The sequence below is a fragment of the Xenopus tropicalis genome, chromosome 6 (assembly GCF_000004195.4).
Source record: "Xenopus tropicalis strain Nigerian chromosome 6, UCB_Xtro_10.0, whole genome shotgun sequence".
NCBI lineage: Eukaryota > Metazoa > Chordata > Amphibia > Anura > Pipidae > Xenopus > Xenopus tropicalis.
In genome coordinates this window covers 54,899,656-54,918,529 of record NC_030682.2, presented here as the reverse complement: position 1 = coordinate 54,918,529, position 18,874 = coordinate 54,899,656, and the positions used below count along the sequence as shown (strand labels likewise).

Here is an 18,874-nt window from a genome sequence, read left to right as displayed (position 1 = left end):
GTAATGAATAGTTCCTTGTAAATCATTGAAGCCATAGAGATTTGACAGCTGCTGTCATCCCAAATTTAGAAAGGCAAATTAGGCTAATCGTATTACTTTTTGTTCACATTTTATTCTGCTGTTAGATAGTATGGGTTCATCTTTCTTCATTTTTGTCATTACTGTTTTAAAAATAGCAAAACTATCTAATTAGCTCTAGAATTGTGGCAGTTATTCTTAATAATAAACACTTAAAAAGGGAGATATCGTAATTCAAATGTGTTGCTTCACAATGTTAGACTCTATAGCAGACATTTTTAGTTTCCATGGCTACAGGGCTCCACATGTTAGGTTTAATGCTAATTTTTATGTTTTGAGGAGAGTTTAGTATTGTCAGCAGTTGTGGTGCCCATCGGAATACAGTGAAATCCCTCCCAATGGCAGCTTGCTTACCTAGCAACAAAACCAGTGTTTTAACACCTTCGCATCAAGATATTTTTTCTGCTGTGCTATGCTCTGGCTACTTCTGAGTTATTTCCAAAGGCATGGATTCTTACTTTTAGAAGCTGAATCAGGACAGGAAATGCACATTAAACCACTCACAAATTTGTGGGACAGATGCAAAATTTGTAATTTTGGAAAAGGAAAGGTTAATAAAGAGTTAATCTCAAGCTGCAGGCATACCTTCAGTTCTCTCAATAGTGCCCTTAAGTCTCCCCATATTTCTCCCGTTCAGAAGATCAGAAGCCTCATAGGAAAAAAAACACTGAGCTCTGTAAAGAAAGTTCCCATAATGCACCAAGACCAAGACCGGTGTACATGCTCAGTTAGTAAGACTATGAGTCAGCTTCCTGCTGATTGGCTCAGGTCACACATTCCTAAGAGGGGGGAGGGAGTTCTTAGCATTCTTGAGGGAGCAGGAGAGAGGAGAGAGCTACGTGTCTCTGGCACAGAAAAACAAAGAGACAACAAATCCTGTATCTTTTGACAGAGAACTCAGTGCAGCATTTCTGTGAGTGCTTATGGCTGTATTTACATAGACCTTTCTGATAAAGCTTACTTAGTTTTTACCTTTCCTTCTCCTTTAAGATAACAATCACACAGTCACACGTGCTTCTCTTTTTGCTACATGTACTCTGAACAAAGTAAGTTGAGATCATCTCTTTTTTTTTTTTCCGTTTACTTCTAGTTTATTTTACAGTGTTAAGTGCAATGGCAATGATATTTAAGGCAGCCACCATAAAGCATTTAAGAGATTGTTTCTTATTCTAACGTTCTTTTCTGCTTTTAAAAAAGCCATCACACATCTTTATACTATAAATTCTACTGAATTCACAGTCCACTCCCCCTCCTGTACTTTTCGTATGCAAATACTGAGAGGTGATATATAATAATGTTGTTGAAACACTTACTGTTGTTTCTATAAAGGTATTTTATTTATAATATATTTATATATTATTTATGATCACATTCCCCCAAGACAGTGCTGTCCAACTTCTGCGTTGCCGAGGGCCGGAATTTCTCTAGCATACATGGTGGAGGGCCGCTAATGGAAGCCAGTTTTGACCACTCCCCCTTTTAAACCACACCCACTTCAAACCACACCTATTTTATCACAATGGTGGTAATGCAGCAAAAACACAAATGCTTGGTCCTTACTGCAAGGATATCAACCGTCATTCATATGTGAAAGAATTATATTATGTCATATTAAGATATACCCTTAAATCCATATGCCTCCTCCTCCCCTGTGGATAGCACATAATTACACACCTAACGGACCATTTAATAGCTATTTCCAACTGCTAACAAACTCCCAGAACAAACCCCTGCCAGGTTCACCTCCCACAGGAAGCAAAGGGCAGGCAGAGTATGGCACACACAGGCAGCATTCTGCATGTCCTATGCTACCTGTGTGTGCCATACTCTGCCTGCTCTACCCTGCCTGTGTGTGCCATACTCTGCCTGCCCTACCCTGCCTGTGTGTGCCATACTCTGCCTGCCCTGTGCTGCCTGTGTGTGCCATGTTCTTCCTGCCCTACCCTGCCTGTGTGGGCCATACTCTGTTTGCCCTATGCTGCCTGTGTGTGCCATGCTCTGCCATCCCTACCCTGCCAATGGGTGCCATACCATCCCTGCCCTATGCTGCCTGTGTGTGCCATACTCTGCCTGCTCTACCTGTTTGTGCCATACCCTGCCTGCCCTATGTGTCATAATCTGCCTACCATATGCTCCCTGTGTGTGCCATACACACAGGCAGCATAGACCAGCAGTACCTACAATGTCTTTGTGTGAACAGGTGAACAATGGGGGTGATTACAGCCCGAGGTGTGAACACTGTAGGGGGTGAACAATGTAGGCATTAAAAGGTGTGAACAACACACAGGATTACATTTTTAAACAATACAGGGGCATTACAGCCTGAATCTGAGGTGAGAACCATGCAGGGGGCTAGTTAATCTCAGTACTGATACCATTTAAAGCTTACTCAAAGGTAAGCCATCAAAGCAGCCAGACAAATGGGGGACCACACAGAGGGGGGTCGCCAGTTGGACAGCACTGCCCCAAGACAAAATCAGCAGGGTCAGTTTATCAGTAGCCAGTTAAGCTGCCCGTTTGAACTCTGGGACCCAGTAGTAACCACTTCTGTACCATCCATAATGCTAAAGCTAAGCTAAAACTTTCCTGTCAGTCCTAACTTATTTTAATGGTCAAAAATTTCCTTATACCAACAAATAACCAAGAAATCCTTTGGGCATAAAGGGCATTTAAGGAGAAGGAAAGTCATTTTGGCATTTTGCTGCCAAGAGATTTGCCACATTAGTGCCACCTAGAACAATATATTTATTCTTTAGAAACCATTACCATACCTGAGTAAACCGCTTTAGAAGCTTTCTCCCTTTGCTTAAGATACCAGCTGCCATTTTAAGTTGTTACTTCCGGCAGTCTAGCCGTTATAGCTCAGATCACACGTTCCTAAAGGAGGGGGGAGGGAGTTCTTAGCATTCTAGTGGAAGGAGGAGCGGCAGAGAGGAGAGAACTGCACAGACTCTGGCCACGGGATGTTTCTAAGAGAGGAAGTCAGACACTGGAACATTATGTTTACAAAAAAAGAGACAAGAAATCCTGTGGTTTTTTTCATAGAGGACTCAGTGCAGCATTACTGTAAGTACTTATAGCTGTATTTACATAGACCTTTCTGATAAAGCTTACTTAGTTTTTACCTTTCCTTCTCCTTTAAGATAACAATCACACAGTCACACGTGCTTCTCTTTTTGCTACATGTACTCTGAACAAAGTAAGTTGAGATTCCTATAGCTAGGAATGTTGTAATCTTCTGTAATGTTTCAGAATCTCTAACAGTACTGTCACATGAGCGCCTACATGGATTTTGTTAGAAGTGTCTGTGACACTGCACATGCTCAGTGGGCCCTCAGCAGCTGTTGAGAAGCTAAGCTTAGAGGACATTGCATAGTGGAAAATGAGGTTGGCCTGTCATAGAAGCTGATGCTACAGGAGTGATTGCTATACGTTATGATTCAAATTGCGCTAGTTACAGAGCTGCCATGTAGTAATTATCTGTAGCAATTACTACTCAGCCTTTATATTTTATATATACATTATATTGTGAGTTGACCCCTAAGCTCAGGTAACTGTCTGCAGACAAGAATACTAGGACTATACTAGGGAATACTAGCTACTAGGGGCATATTCAGAGGCACAGATCTTCACTGTGAAAGGGCTGGGGTTACCTTGGGTTGGTACTGAAGCCCCCAAAACACAATTTGCAGCATTTCTATCTTACTTTTTTGTTAAGCTTTAGTTCTCCTTTACTGTAACTCATTATTTTTACCATGACCCACTACTTGTGTCTGATAAAGAACCTGAATATATTTTTTGCCAAGTATCGGAGAACGCATCAGTTTAGTTTTAGTTTTATTGTTATGCCTTATTTATGGCTTTTGGTTGCTGTGATTCATGCTATGGAGCATGCCCAGTTTCATAACCATCCTCCAGTTCATCCTTTTGGTACAAGTATAGAAATCTGGTGTTTAGAAGATAAAGTGCCAATATGCATAACTGTGAAAGTTCTATATAAGCCAAAAGCCCCCCCAGTTTATGCACACATTCACTTTTATGTGATCCTACCTTACTTTTATAAGAACCCTATGTGGTAGGACACATTGCTTTCTTTTTTGTACAGGTACTGATAAAGTTGCTTTAGTAACTCTTTCCAAGACTTAGTCACAATATTATGTGTTGAAATTCATCAATATATTACACATGTCTTATAGGAGTCGTATAGCATAAGTGAGAAACCCCACTAGTCTTGTAGGCCAGTGTTTTTCAACCTTTTTTTGGGCAAAGGCACACTTGTTTCATGAAAAAAATCACGAGGCACACCACCATTAGAAAATGTTAAAAAATTTAACTCTGTGCCCAGCAGCAGTGCCCCCCTAGTACACTGGTGCCCAGCAGCAGTGCCCCCCTAGTACATTGGTGCCAAGAGCAGTGCCCCCCTAGTACATTGGTGCCCAGCAGCAGTGCCCCCCTAGTACATTGGTGCCAAGAGCAGTGCCCCCCTAGTACACTGGTGCCCAGCAGCAGTGCCCCCCTAGTACATTGGTGCCAAGAGCAGTGCCCCCCTAGTACATTGGTGCCAAGAGCAGTGCCCCCCTAGTACATTGGTGCCCAGCAGCAGTGCCCCCCTAGTACATTGGTGCCAAGAGCAGTGCCCCCCTAGTACATTGGTGCCCAGCAGCAGTGCCCCCAGTACATTGGTGCCAAGAGCCAGCCCCCCTAGTACATTGGTGCCCAGCAGCAGTGCCCCCATAAGTCAGTGTGCCCCGTGGCCCCCCCTAATACATTGGTGCCCAGCAGCATTTTACTTCTGCTCTTCGGCGGCTTCAGCAGCATCTTCCCCTCACGCGCGCCGCCTCTGCACTTCTGCCTACACGCGACCGCACACAGGCCCTTTTATAACGTTGCGCCCCGTGCGTACTGACGTCACCCGTACACACGGGGCGCAACCAATGACAGGGCCCGGATTTTATTAAAGGGGGCCCGAGCTACTAAGAAAAACTGTAGCATCGCCGGGCCCCCTTTGAAAGTAAAAATTGCAGCCCTGCCTACGGCACACCAGGCAACATCTCGCGGCACACTAGTGTGCCGCGGAACAGCGGTTGAAAAACGCTGTTGTAGGCAATAATTAATGATATATGTGTCAGCTTTCACTCTGTGCTAATAATCATACTAATGCCCCACTAATGCATTTTTGTTTTTTATATAATATGTCCTCTTTAAAAGAGAAGTTTAAGTGGTCTTTTATTACTATTCTATTGTGTATTTCTATTATTTCTTGCAACAATAAAGCAGACATTCTGTTGCTAGATTTTTAATATAATCATTAAAAATAGACAATAAAGACCAGCTGCAAGTTGTGTCACCAAAGAATATAACTAATGTATCCTTTGTATACTGTTTTTTTTTTCAAGACTTTTCTTTCACCATTGCCTCCTATAGCATTAGCAAAAAAATGAACGATATTATCTCTAGTCTGTCTAGTCATTTCTCTTTAAATAGCAGTGTATTGTCCCACATGCATTCCCTCATTTATGATTGGAAAAATTTGAGGTATTATTATTTGAACGAGTTTTCCTTATTAATAAATAAGTAAGCATTTGATTTAGAACAAGAAACTCCAATTCACAAACTCGAAAATTGCTAAATAAGCCCATAAATGTTAGAAAACGAGAGCTTTAATATGTTGCCCCATACTGATTATGGTTCTTTTTTCTATTTTTATACTCTTGGAAATAGATTTACTCTGTATTGATACTCTAAATGCATCAATATAAGTCTGCAGAATCTCTACTGTATAAGAAATTTTAATTGATCTGATATTTCCTGTGTGCAGATTAACTATGCTTCACTGGTAATTGCTGCTCTGTTCTCCAAGGAGGCCCCAGCAGGTGTCACTAGCACTATGTTAGGCTCTGGGTCAGCCTAAGGCAGTATTATTGAGTTGCTTATATCTTAATCCTTGGAAATGTTGTCATTTGTATAAAGAGCCAGTCAATGGGTATTCAGAACTATAGCAGAACTAGCTACAGTGTAATGCTTTACATCACATACCTCAGATCTACATTACACAGGTAACACTGCTAGATGTAAGTGGCACAAAATAGATAATGGTATAACTTATTGGGTGATGCATAAGGGATTTGCTGTTCTGTCTACTTCTCATATTCTCACTCTGAACTCTTGTCCGCTTACTGCTTCCCTTAGTTTTCCACATCTCATTAATCACACAGGTTTCTATCTTACAAGGAGAATCCTTTTGTAATCCAATGTGCTCCCTGCTGGCTATCGCTACCATACTTCAGCTGCTTCTTCTGTTATGTTCTCACAGCACTCAAAATGTAAACTTGTCATCGTTCTTATTGACCTGTCCAGGACCACTTCCGTAGCCTCCCATTGTTGTTAATCCACAGTGATAAACCACAGCTTTTGATCTCTGCTACTATTATTAGGAGTCTGGTGTGACTTAGCCATTAAATGTGAAATCTTTGTTTTTTTTGTTTTTTTTTTTTAAATGTTGGATTTTACCCATGCCTCTCTATAGCCATTTGTGTATATGTGTGTCAATGTCTTCATCATCACTTCATCATTTTGCTTTTGTTTGTTGTTGTACAGCAATTTAAAATAAAGTTCCAGTTTTAATTATCCCTTCAGCCAGGTCTTTGGTAGCTTACAACAGCCATCTGGCATTTGCCAGAGTTTCCAGATTGCTATTATCATTCCTCTGAAATAATTAGAGCAATATCTTGTTCAGCTTGTAGGAGACAAATAGACACTACTGTATTTGATCAATAATAGATTACATAAAGAAATATGTATTTCCTGTATCATTCTTTGACCAATCATACCAATATGGACAACTGTTATAAACTAATGTTATATTCAGTATGGATGCATTCACTATTTTTTAAAAATTTTTAATTCATTTGCTGTCATCCTTGCAATGTATAATTAAAGGAACAGTAGCCATGGGGGCAGCCATTCAGTCTGAAAAAGGGAAAAAAGGTACAGGCAGATAGAATCCCATTGTATTCTACAGAACTTTTTTGTTATCTACCAAGTAACCTGTGCCTTTTCTCCTATTTTTAGACTGAGTGGCTGACCCCTATGGCTACACAGCAGCTTACTTATATAAACTATAGTTTATATATTTTCATTACTACCGTTCCTTTAATATGAATTCTCTGTATTCAGGAAAATCTTTAAAACATGTAGCCTCTTAGGGTGAAGACATAAAGAGATACTAGTAGCAGTTACGGTCACTGAAGTAGACAAGGCTGATCATTTACTGATAATTGTCTCTACGTGCTTTTTAGCAGAGGCAAAACTCATTTTTTATGGCAGGGTATTTTCTGGTGTTTAGTATCTGTGAAAAAGTAGCGGCTACTAGTAGCTCCATGTGCCTTCAACCTTATATGTATTTCTGAATGATATTGCTGCTCTGCTAATGTAATCTTTGTTTTATTGTTGTAGGACATGAGTGATGCTTTGGCAGACCTTCCGGAATGGTATGGAGTAAAAAGCATGCAAGCAAACTGGATAGGCGAATGTAATGGCTGCTTTTTTGACTGCATGTTAAAGGTAAAATATCCTTCCTGGAGGAATAGTGAAATATTAGGGGTCATTTATCACTACAAGAGCAGTTAAGTTCTGACTTTTCACCACAGTGAGATGGGTATTAAACCTCATTCATCAAAGGACAAGGCAACACATTTTTGGAACTCTGCTCCATATGCTACATGCACTTTTTCTCTCCAACTAATTTCATGCTCCACTAAAATAATGCTTAATTTACAGCAAAATATATTGCTGTAGTAGCACTCACGCCCTCCGTATGATCTTATCCTTCATTGCCAATATGGGAGCAGTGTCTGTGCATACATAAAGAGTACCTGGTCTGCTCTGAAAATTACCTGGCCTGCTCAGCACATACTCCAGTCTCTGATACTAAGTAGTGCACAGAATCTATGTTCTTGGTCTCAGTGGAAGACCCAAGGAGTATGGGAAATTGCTATAGAACTACTCTTTAACTAGCCATATATTAGAAAGGCTAAGGATCTTCTCCCAATATCCCCACCTACGGGTGGGTGATATTGGGCAAATGTAGGCTAAATGTTGGCCATGGGGCCAAACGATTAAATTATATGACGGCTCATCAACGAGCCAATGCGGTCCCCGATCCGACTAAATCTTTTAACCTGCCCGATTGATATCTGGTCAATTTCAGGCCTGATATCGGTCGGGCACGCCTGTTGTTCCTGCCCCTACACGGGCCGATAAGCTGCCGATATCGGCAGCTACAATCGGCCTGTGTATGGCCACCTTTACTGTGTAATAAATGATATTGCTTTTAGACAGCAGGAGTAATAAACCAGATATTTGTCTCATGGGGAAAAAAAAATAAGTGCCACATATGAGAAACTTTTAAACACCTGCATTAAGATGTACAGTTGCCACCTATTCATTTTTATTCGTATTTTTATTCCTGTCAGTGCTGGAGACAATTTAGTGAGCATGACAAAACGCCCCCTGTGCCATTACCGTGATAGGGGAAAAGTTGCTTTTTGTTTTTTCATAAATGCCAAGCCTCAGTGGTACCATAATCTGCTACCCTGCTGAAACATTTGTTGTACCCTTGGAAGCAGCCTAGACTGGAAGGTTTATAATGCAAGGAAAAAGAGGACTTTTTATTAGAATGCTCATATTTATTGAGACTGTTATGTGGCAGAATGTGTTATCCTTAGTCTGAATGAGTAATAAAAAGTTAGCTTTTTTTTAGAAAGCTTTTTAAAACCATTTTTCATTTGCTGCTGACCTTTCCTGGTCAGTTTGCTGTAGCTTTTTTTGATATATATATATATATATATATATATATATATATATATATATATATATATATATATATATATATATATATAAAATAATCATCTGTGGCCAGCACACCCTTCAATGTTTCATCAAAAAAAATTTATTTTAAATATATTGTTAAAACCAACGTTTCGGTCCTTATTAGGACCTTTCTCAAGGATAAAAATTTTTTATCCTTGATAAAAGGTCCTAATAAGGACCGAAACGTTGGTTTTAACAATATATTTAGAATAAAAAATTTTTGATGAAACATTGAAGGGTGTGCTGGCCACAGATGATTATTTTCTATTCAGACATAATTTTGGCTAGCACCCCGCAGAACATTGAGCCTTGGAGTGCGGACACCATTTAGATTGAAATATATATATATATACCGGTATATAAATATATATATATATATATATATCCAAAAAAAGACCAGCAACACAGAGTTATATTCCAAAAAGATCAATCGTGTACAGGTATGGGATCCCTTATCCGGAAACCCGATATCCAGAAAGCTCCGAATTACGGAAAGCATGTCTCCCATAGACTCCATTATAAGCAAATAATTCAGATTTTAAAAATTGATTTCCTTTTTCTCTGTAATAATAAAACAGTAAATTGTACTTGATCCCAATTAAGATATAATTAATCCTTACTGGATGCAAAATAATCTTATTGAGTTTAATTAATGTTTTATTGATTTTTTAATAGACTTAAGGTATGGAGATCCAAATTACGGAAAGACCCCTTATCCGGAATACCCCTGGTCCCGAGCATTCTGGATAATGGGTCATATACCTGTATTAAAAACGCATGAACAGCCAACGTTACGTTTTGGTCCCCAGTGGGACCTTTCTCAAGGCCTTGAGAAAGGTCCCGATGGGGACCGAAACGTAACGTCCCGTTTACAATTGCAAGATCCTTCCTTTTGTGCGACAATATGAAAATGATGGCTATTGTGTAACAAGTCAACAAGTCTTTTCAGTTCAGATCTTTTGATCAATGACTGCCAGTCGTGAAAATTCGTTTTTTCTCTATTTCAAACAAATATATATATCCAAAAAAAAAAAAACAGGTTTTAGTAAATGTGCCCCCCTTTAGTGTCATGAAGGTTCCTATAGCAGATCTGGTTGAAAAATTAGTGAGTAACAAAATATTCAATGGGGAATCCAACTTTATCTAGTCATATTGCTGTCCATTTTTACATTTCAAAAAGTTATTGTGTTAATTTAGCACATCAGCAAAACTTACATATTAAATGTTGCAGAAATTTTTTTTATGTTTTTCATAGAAATATTCAGTAATGCATATTCAATTTTAACCCATTTAAATTATGCTCAAAAAAAAATTTTCAATGTCAAACCAAATCCAACCATAATTTTCATATGCAAATTCGAGTCCAGTGAACAGACCAGCGCCAGCATCGAACACGGATTTTTGGAAACGAATTTAGATGCTAATGCCAAGTGCAGTATTACTCCTTTTTTCTCATGCAATATTTATGTGTTTTGCTCATAGCACTGATTCTCATTATATGTATGCACAGCAGGATTCTGTAGATTTCTCTTATATTAAGTGTTTAATTAGGCCATTTCTTTTTTTTCCCACAGATTGATGGTGTTGAAACAGGAGAGACAATTTCTGCATATTCTTTTAAACCCGAAGCTGTGTTTGGAGCCTCATATGTAGCCATTTTACCAAACCACAGACTGTTGCATGGTGCCAGCAGTCTAAAAGAAGCCCTACAGAAAGCATACACAAAGGGCAAAGGTTAGCAAGACCCCCTGAACAATATCCATTAGCAGAAAACTGCATCAGCCCAGGGTACATGGGAGTGTTCCTCTTCTTCTCTTGATTCTTTTTCAAGGGGGGGCGGCCCACAGGTGCCTATAAAATTGAAATAAATAAAACACCACCCAGCTGCTGTCATATGGTACCTGGGCAAATCTGGTGGAGGAGCTGAGGGTGCAGAGTATAATCTCTAGTGAAAGTAATATCACTTGTAGGCGGAAAAGATATTGCGTGCACCCGAGCACATGATGTCACTTCTGCAATGTAAGGACCGCATTTATGTCTGGTGCATAGGGTAATACAAAATAGCTGGAGGGTGCCTAACATTTGGCACCTCCCAGTGATTGAACCATTCCTTTAAAGAGTTTGATTTTTACTATGACACATTTGCTATTTATAATCGAGGTGAAAAATATGTAATGTAGCACAATTAGATACTTTTTATTTAGAAGGGCAACTCCGCATTCTAGACAAACTGTATAGCAGAATGTTTCTATGAATGACATAACCTTCATCTGTATACTTATATAGTTTGAACTAAAATCATTGCATTATGGCAGAGATTCAATATGTATGGTTACGGCTCTGTCAAGTTTTATCTGCATTTTTAAAATTCTTTCCATGGCTTATAAACCCTGATGATAAAATAGAATGTATATTGACCAATTTGCATTTCCCACAAACCTCCTTAATACAATGCCATCACCAATTTCATTATCGAGTTCATGTAATAACATGCTATTGGCATGAAATGCCAAGACAGTGCATGTTATTGCAGTCATTCATATTGTCAACACTTTGTTAAACAATGCCAGCACCGAATTCAGGCACTTGAACAAAGGGTTTTTAATAGTACTATTTTTATTTTTTAAGTAAAACTCCACACACTCATGTGTTAGGATTCTTGTTATGAGAGTGTATACAGTGGTTTCTCTCTTTTTATGTTTTTTTTTTTTTTTTTCTCTCTAAGATTGTGTCACCCGTGTGTCAGCACTGAATCTGTTTACTAAACAGGAGGTTCCAGTTGTCATCTCTGCAAAAACTGAGTTTGAGGGTTATTTGGACACTAAGATTGGTAAGTAAATGAGATCATAACCGTTTTCATTACTGCTTTCATTATACCCTATTTTTAGGCATGAATTATTTTACCAACATCCTCCCTGCAACAACATTTAAAATTATAATGTCACTTATATTACTGCTCTTTTAACCCTTTAACTGCCAGCCGATTTGGACATTTTGTACTCTTTCACTTTGGGGGCCTTTCCAAGAGGGTACGTTTAGTTTACCTGGGAAAATAATATATCGTTTTTTTTCATCACAACCTAAGCTTTCAAAATATGCAAGAATTTTTGCATATTTTTTAATTGCATTAATTGCATTTCTGTAACATTCCTGTGGAATGCCTTGCCAAACGGGATCAAGACAGCTCCAACCCTGGACACGTTTAAATCAAAACTGAAAAGCCACCTGTTTAGTCTGGCATTTATGTCCACATAACTTTTCCTCTGCACACATAGATATGTACTGATCTGAGACAAGCTTATGCGCTTTGGGTCCCAAGGGAGAAAAGTGCTTTACAAATGTTTCGTTGTTGTTGTAACAAGATATATAGGCCTCTAAATGTCTAAAAAAATGAAAAAAATATATATATATTTTTCATAATATAAACACATATTTCAGAAACATGAATTATTTTATGCAGGAAAATAAAACTGATTTGGAAAGTTCAATGTCTCTTGAACACGCCAATACCAAATATGTATAGTTTTATGGAGATTTCTCACTTGTATAGGCCAGAAACTCCCAGCAGTACACTGGTAACTTTCCAAAGCACTGCTCCAGAAAGCTGCATACTTAAGATTTCAAGGCCAAATATTCCACTCGAAAATATGCTGTATTATTTCTGTTGTTTCCAGTTACTGCAAAATCAACACATTTACTGCATTTGATGGTGGGTAAAGCCACAAACACCATAGTTTACCCCAGACAACCATATATTTTTGGAAAGTACACATTTCTCGGAATCTTAAATGGGTACCCGGGTCTTTCTACTCCAAAGTACCAAGCTGCAAAACTTTTCTAAATTTGGTGATTTTGAAAAGGTTTCCAAAAATCAACTCTTTCACTTTCCAGCATCTTTTCTCCCACATACTATTAGGTACCAAGATAAAACATCCTAATTATGTACCCCAGTGGTCCACTTAACAGTTTGATGTCCAATGTGCATAGATTTACCTAAGAATGTGGCATGTAGGGGCCCCAAGGTGAAGATACCCCATACAATCTATCATTTCAGTCATTCTACCTATTGCAAAATCAACACATTTACTGCCTTTTTTGGGGGGGAAAGCTAGAAAAAAGTATATTCACCCCAGAAAACCGTATATTTCTGAAAAGTACACAATCTCCCATATCTACAATGGGGACCTGTGTCTTTCTACTCCAAAGTATGAAGCCATAAAGCTTTACTAAAATTGTCAATTTTGACGAAACTTTTGAAAATCACCTCAAACTTCCACTTGCACCATCTTTTGTCTCACAGGTCATTAGGTAACCATATAGAACACCCTAAATATGAACACCAGGGGTCTACCGAACAGTTTGATGTCCAATATACATAGGTTTATCAAAGTACATGGCACTTACAGACTCAAAATATACCTTGTGCACACTAGTTTCATGGCTTACATTTACCTAATTGAAAAACACACAGGCAGTTTTGTGTGTGGTAAAAGAGGCAAAAATTTAGGGTGATCGCTGAACACCATATATTTTTGGAAAGTAGACATTCAGGTAAATCCAACATGGATAAAGACGCCTTTCTACACAAAAGTACCGATCTGCAAAGCTTTCCTAAATTTAGCGTTTTTATGTTATTTCTGAAAATCACCTAGAAACTTTGCAATTTGCAGCATTTATCTCGCAAATTTTTTTACATACAATGGCAAATCACCCTAAATGTAAACGCCAGAGGTATACTTAACAGTTTGATGCCAAGTATGCATAGATGTATAAACATATGGGGTATGTACGGACCCCAAATAAAAGTAATGCAGATGAATTCTCTAGCCTGTCAACTCAATTTTGCAAACAGAGCCCCCAGACTGCGTATAATGTGTTGTAAGACCCCCTATCTATACAGAGAACCCCAGAAAACAATATATTTTTAGAAAGTACACATTCTGACAAATCAAACATGGGTAAGGACATCTTTCTACACCAAACTACCAAACAACAAAGCTTTCCTAAACTTAGCGGTTTTGATGACATTTCTGTAAATCACCTAAAAATGGTGCAATTTGCCGGTTTTATCTCACACAATTTTTTACATACAATGGCAAATCACCCCAAATATGAACACCAGAGGCCTACTGAACAGTTTGATGGCCAATATGCATAGATATACTAAAGTATGTTGTTATGTACAGATCCCAAATAAAAGTTGTGCATGTGAATTTTTTCACCTGCCAACTCAGCTTCTGCAGACAAAGCCACCAACTGTATATTATGTGCCATAAGACCCCCTAACTGTACAGAGACCCCCTAACTGTACAGAGACCCCCAGAAAAAATAATCAAACATGGGTAAGGAGATCAAACATGGGTAAGGAGATCTCTCTACACCAAACTACCAAACAACAAAGCTTTCCTAAACTTAGCAGTTTTGATGACACCTAAAAATGTTGCAATTTGCCGTTTTTATCTCACACAATCTTTTACAATGACAAATCACCCCAAATATGAACGGCAGAGGTCTACTAAGCAGTTTGATGGCCAATATGCATAGATATACCAAAGTATGTGGTATGTACAGATTCCAAATAAAAGTAGTGCATGTTAATTTTTTCACCTGCCAACTCAGCTTCTTCAAACAAAGCCTCTGACTGCATATTATGTGCTGTAAGGCCCCCTAACTGTACAGAGACCCCCAGAAAACCATATATTTTTGGAAAGTACATATTCTGACATATCAAACTAGGTTAAGGGCATCTTTCTACACCAAACTACCAAACAGCAAAGCTATGCTAAAAGAAATGCAAAAAACAACAATGCAAGTGTAAAACTGCAATAAAATCACAAAAATGAAATACAAGTAGGCAAATCAATAACAAAATTAATTATTTTACAGTGTGGTTAGTGGTCAGAATACCTGATCCAAGGGTCACACTGTGAAATAAATAGTTTTTAAGGGAAAAACAAAATGATAAAATAAGGAGCAAAACAAAAGTATGTGTGTCTGTGTATACTTGTGTGTACACATCTAAAAAGTGTGTGTATATGTGTATGTAAGTGTGTAAATACGTAAAAAAAAGCAAAAAAACAAAGTCAGAAAAGCAGACACAAAAGCTACATTTAGTAAAAGGTGTGTTGTGTGTAAATGCATGTATTTGTGTATGTAAATGTGTATGTGTGTGTGTGTATATAGGTTAAAAAAAGCCCACTTACCCTTTTTGTGAGCAGGAGGATCCTTGGCTGCAGAGAGGGTCCTGGATCGTCAACAGTCAGGAAGCTCTTAACAGCAGACACATGCGATCTGCTCTTAACAGCAGACATATGCGATCTGTGTCTGCTGTTAAGAAGTCGGTCCTGTGACGATCGTATTGCAGGACCGACTTGCCAGCCCCCTTGGCTCGTTGCCGAGGGGGTTGGGGGCTGCCGCCGGTGCAGAGAGATTCCCTTTTCTACCAATAACGTAGGTACAACGTTGTTGGCAGATAACAGCCTTTTTTTTAATTAACGTAGTACCTAAGTTGTTGTCAGGGAAAGAGTTAAATAGAGAATTTACCATTTTTCTATGTGATTCATTTTCTAACCAACTCCCCTTCCTCAAGAAAAGTAAGTTACAGGTGTGGGATCTCTTATCTGGAAGCCCAAGGTCTAGGAAACTCCAGATTACACGTATGCCATCTCCATAGACTCAATTTTAAGCAAATAATTCAAATTTAAAAAATGATTTCCTTCCTTCCTACACCTGTATAGGTGCATAGGCAGTTTATAAATAGCATATGACAGCATATGACATTACTCTAATGGTATTGTTGCAGACTTTTCTTAGAGAGGCTTCATATGTAGTGTCTAATTGTAAAAATAGGCATCTTGTAGTTTATATAACTATAACAAACTATAACAAAATGCTCGGGACCTGAGATTTTAAGAATAAGGGATCTTTTCATAATTTGGATCACCATACCCTCCTTTTGCCCTTTGTTGCAAACAGGAATCCATTATGAGGTGGTGTTATCTGTGCACTAGTAATCGCACATTATCTGCCTCACAAGAACCAAACATGGATTAGCACAAGCTGCAGATAAAAGTATTCCTGCTGGTGGAAATGCCAACTGGCTCATGCTGCTCAGTTTATACAATTCCCCAGTGACTACCAGGTAAATCTTGTTAGCACTCATGAACTCACAGCCTTAGTATACTGATGGCAACTGCAACCATTTTTCATTTACAGGGAGAAGACTAATAACCTGTTAGTTTATTTATTAAAGGGTTAAAATTTAATTATCCACAAAATGCTTGAAAGGCTATACCAGCGAAATAAGTGTGGGAGTATTTTTCTAAGAAATGTGTGGAGGATTGTCTTTTCATCCCACAAATATCACAAAGTCAATAAGAAAATAAAAGATTTTTTTAACAGGTTTATCAAACAGCAGTAGATTAATAGTTTATATATACTTGACATTTTCAGTTTAAAAGGAATGTCTTACCTTTTAACTGAAACAAAATATATTGTAGAGCTTATGCATCTGTAATGCATTTATTAATGGCTGAAAAATTGGCACAGGTGTATTCTTTGCTGGTGTCTACAGCTGTCTGGATGTCCACATTTGGATGCTTCTACAAGCCAAAACTAAAATAGTGTTGGAGAAACATCTCCCAAAAATTACCAGTTTGCCATAAGCTCAAACTGCCCTACAACATATATAATGCATGTTTTACATCAGTAGAACCAGAGCTTTCAGTATCTTGTACTTTGCAGTGCGCTGCGGAATATGTTGACGCTTTATGAATAAATGTTAATAATAATAATAATAAAATGTAAATGGGGAAAAAAATGACACAAACAGGTATTGTAAGCAAGCCATTAGAAACAAAAGGAAGTGGACACTACTATTCCTTCCAGTGAACTGAAATAAGCATTAAGTATAAGAGAAATATGAAACTCCATGATTTTACCAGGTGTATATTCATCTGTTGGATAGCTGGGATACTTTGGGCATTCCATTTTTTTTATTTTAAGAATCATAGTGTATGTCGCAAAAATGAAGATTTAATATAAGCTTCACTGAACTACATTTTCTAAATATAATCAATTACAAATTCTGTGCCATTTCTAAAATATTCATGCTAATCTTCACTATCTCCATCTCTCAGCATCTGTCTCTCTTCATTCTCTCCTCATGCAGTTGAGAGGAGTCTGATTTTGTTTGACAGATCTAATATATCTATTGGGGGGGGGGGGGTCTGCTTTTCTTGCAGATCTGTTAGAGCTCCCTCAAATAGCTAATTCAGGCACAAACAAAATCTAACAAAATAACTGACTTTGGCACAAATCCTGCATGTAGAGAGACAGGATTTTAGGTGTTTATGAAAGAGTTAGCTCTAGTACATCTTTTAGGCAAAAGGAGCTCCCCAAAAGGCTGTATTAGGCTGATATCAGACGAGGTGTAGGGTGGATAAATTCCGCCCTACGCCTCCTACTTGTGCCTGCACCCAAATGAATGGAATACACATGTAGCGGAAATACGCATCAAAATGCCAGAGATTGAAAGTGTCGCATTTTATGCGTATTTCGGCTACATGTGCCTGCACCCGAGCGTATTCCATTCATTCGGGTGCAGGCACATGTAGAAGGCGTAGGGCGGTATTTTCAGCAAATGCTTTTCCACTGAAAATATCCGCCCTACGCCTCGTCTGGCATTAGCCTTAGACCTATCTGTCAGCCAAATAAGACTATTGCTATTTCTTGATAGTTCACTTTTAATTTTCTAGTCATTTCAAGGCATCAAGAGGTCAACAGTTTTTGATATTGTCATTTAGAATAGTTTACTGTTTTATCAGCCTGCTTTTTCTTTTAAATAATATCTAATCCACTTACCTAGGTATCCCCAGTGCCACACCTGAAGATGCAGAGTTAGCGGACAAGCTGGGACTACTTTATGTCAAAGTTATTGAAACAAGTAATGATGGCACAGAGATGATATGCAACTCAGGAAAGGTTTGTACAGACTTGAAAAATGCTATTATAAGACTGTGGCAAAGGGCTCCATAATAGTACACATGAGGGCTGATTCACTAAAGTGCGTTAAAACGAGCGCTATTTATAGCATGAGCGAAAAATTTTATCGCGTCTAAATTTTCATGTCTTAACACACAATTCACTAAAAATATATTTGCGTTAATTTAGACGCGATGCTGTGTGCGTTATTTAAGTCGCGAAGACTATTTTCGTGCAGTATTCGACGCAACGCGCGCTAATTAACTAAGCGCTACTTGTCGTGGCACAAATTAATGCATGTGCGCTACTTAGCGCGCGCACGCCTTATTAGCTATACACAGCATTACGTTCGTAAAACTACTTTTTTAAAAAGTGCATCACTCTAGGGCCAACACATACTTGAATAAATCACACGGCAAAGTCCTTATTGTGTTGCCTAAAGCTCATGAACTGTACTTTTCTATAATTACCGCATGCTCTCCAAGTAGGTGTTAATTATCGCATAATGCGATATTTAGCGTGTCTAAGTGTTTGTGAATCATGCGTTAGTATTATTTCTGCGCGCTAATTAACGCAATGTGTTAAAATGAACGCATGCATTTGCACGCTAATTAAAGCATGCGATATGCGACTTAAGGCATGCTAATACTTTAGCGAATTGCACATTTTTTTGCGTCAATTTTAACACTTTAGTGAATCAACCCTATGGTCTTTTATCTGAAAAATCCATTATTTAAAAAGCATTCTAGATAGTCATTCTTATAGCTGTACTGATGTGAAGTGACGTATAACAATGTCTTATTACCAAACCTTAAGGCTAATGTCCCACAGAGCAAGTTATAGTCACCTGCCAGGGGTAAGTATTCACAGAGCAATTTATTCGCCCGTGATAGATCGCTGCTATCACAGGCGAGTGCTCACTCTGAAAAGGGTTTTCACTGGC

The 18,874-nt window shown here is 38.4% G+C and overlaps 1 protein-coding gene across 7 annotated transcripts in view; it reads left to right on the top strand.

Moving 5' to 3' along the window:
* Window positions 1-18,874, top strand: part of lars2 (leucyl-tRNA synthetase 2) — a 72,652-nt gene that overhangs the window by 34,609 nt on the left and 19,169 nt on the right. For all 7 annotated transcript variants that reach the window (XM_002938308.5, XM_004915340.4, XM_012965475.3 and 4 more), the window contains 4 exons: window positions 7,534-7,641; window positions 10,524-10,683; window positions 11,675-11,779; window positions 17,816-17,931. In XM_002938308.5, coding sequence (XP_002938354.3) covers window positions 7,534-7,641; window positions 10,524-10,683; window positions 11,675-11,779; window positions 17,816-17,931 — 489 coding nt within the window. The remainder of the gene's footprint in view (window positions 1-7,533; window positions 7,642-10,523; window positions 10,684-11,674; window positions 11,780-17,815; window positions 17,932-18,874) is intronic.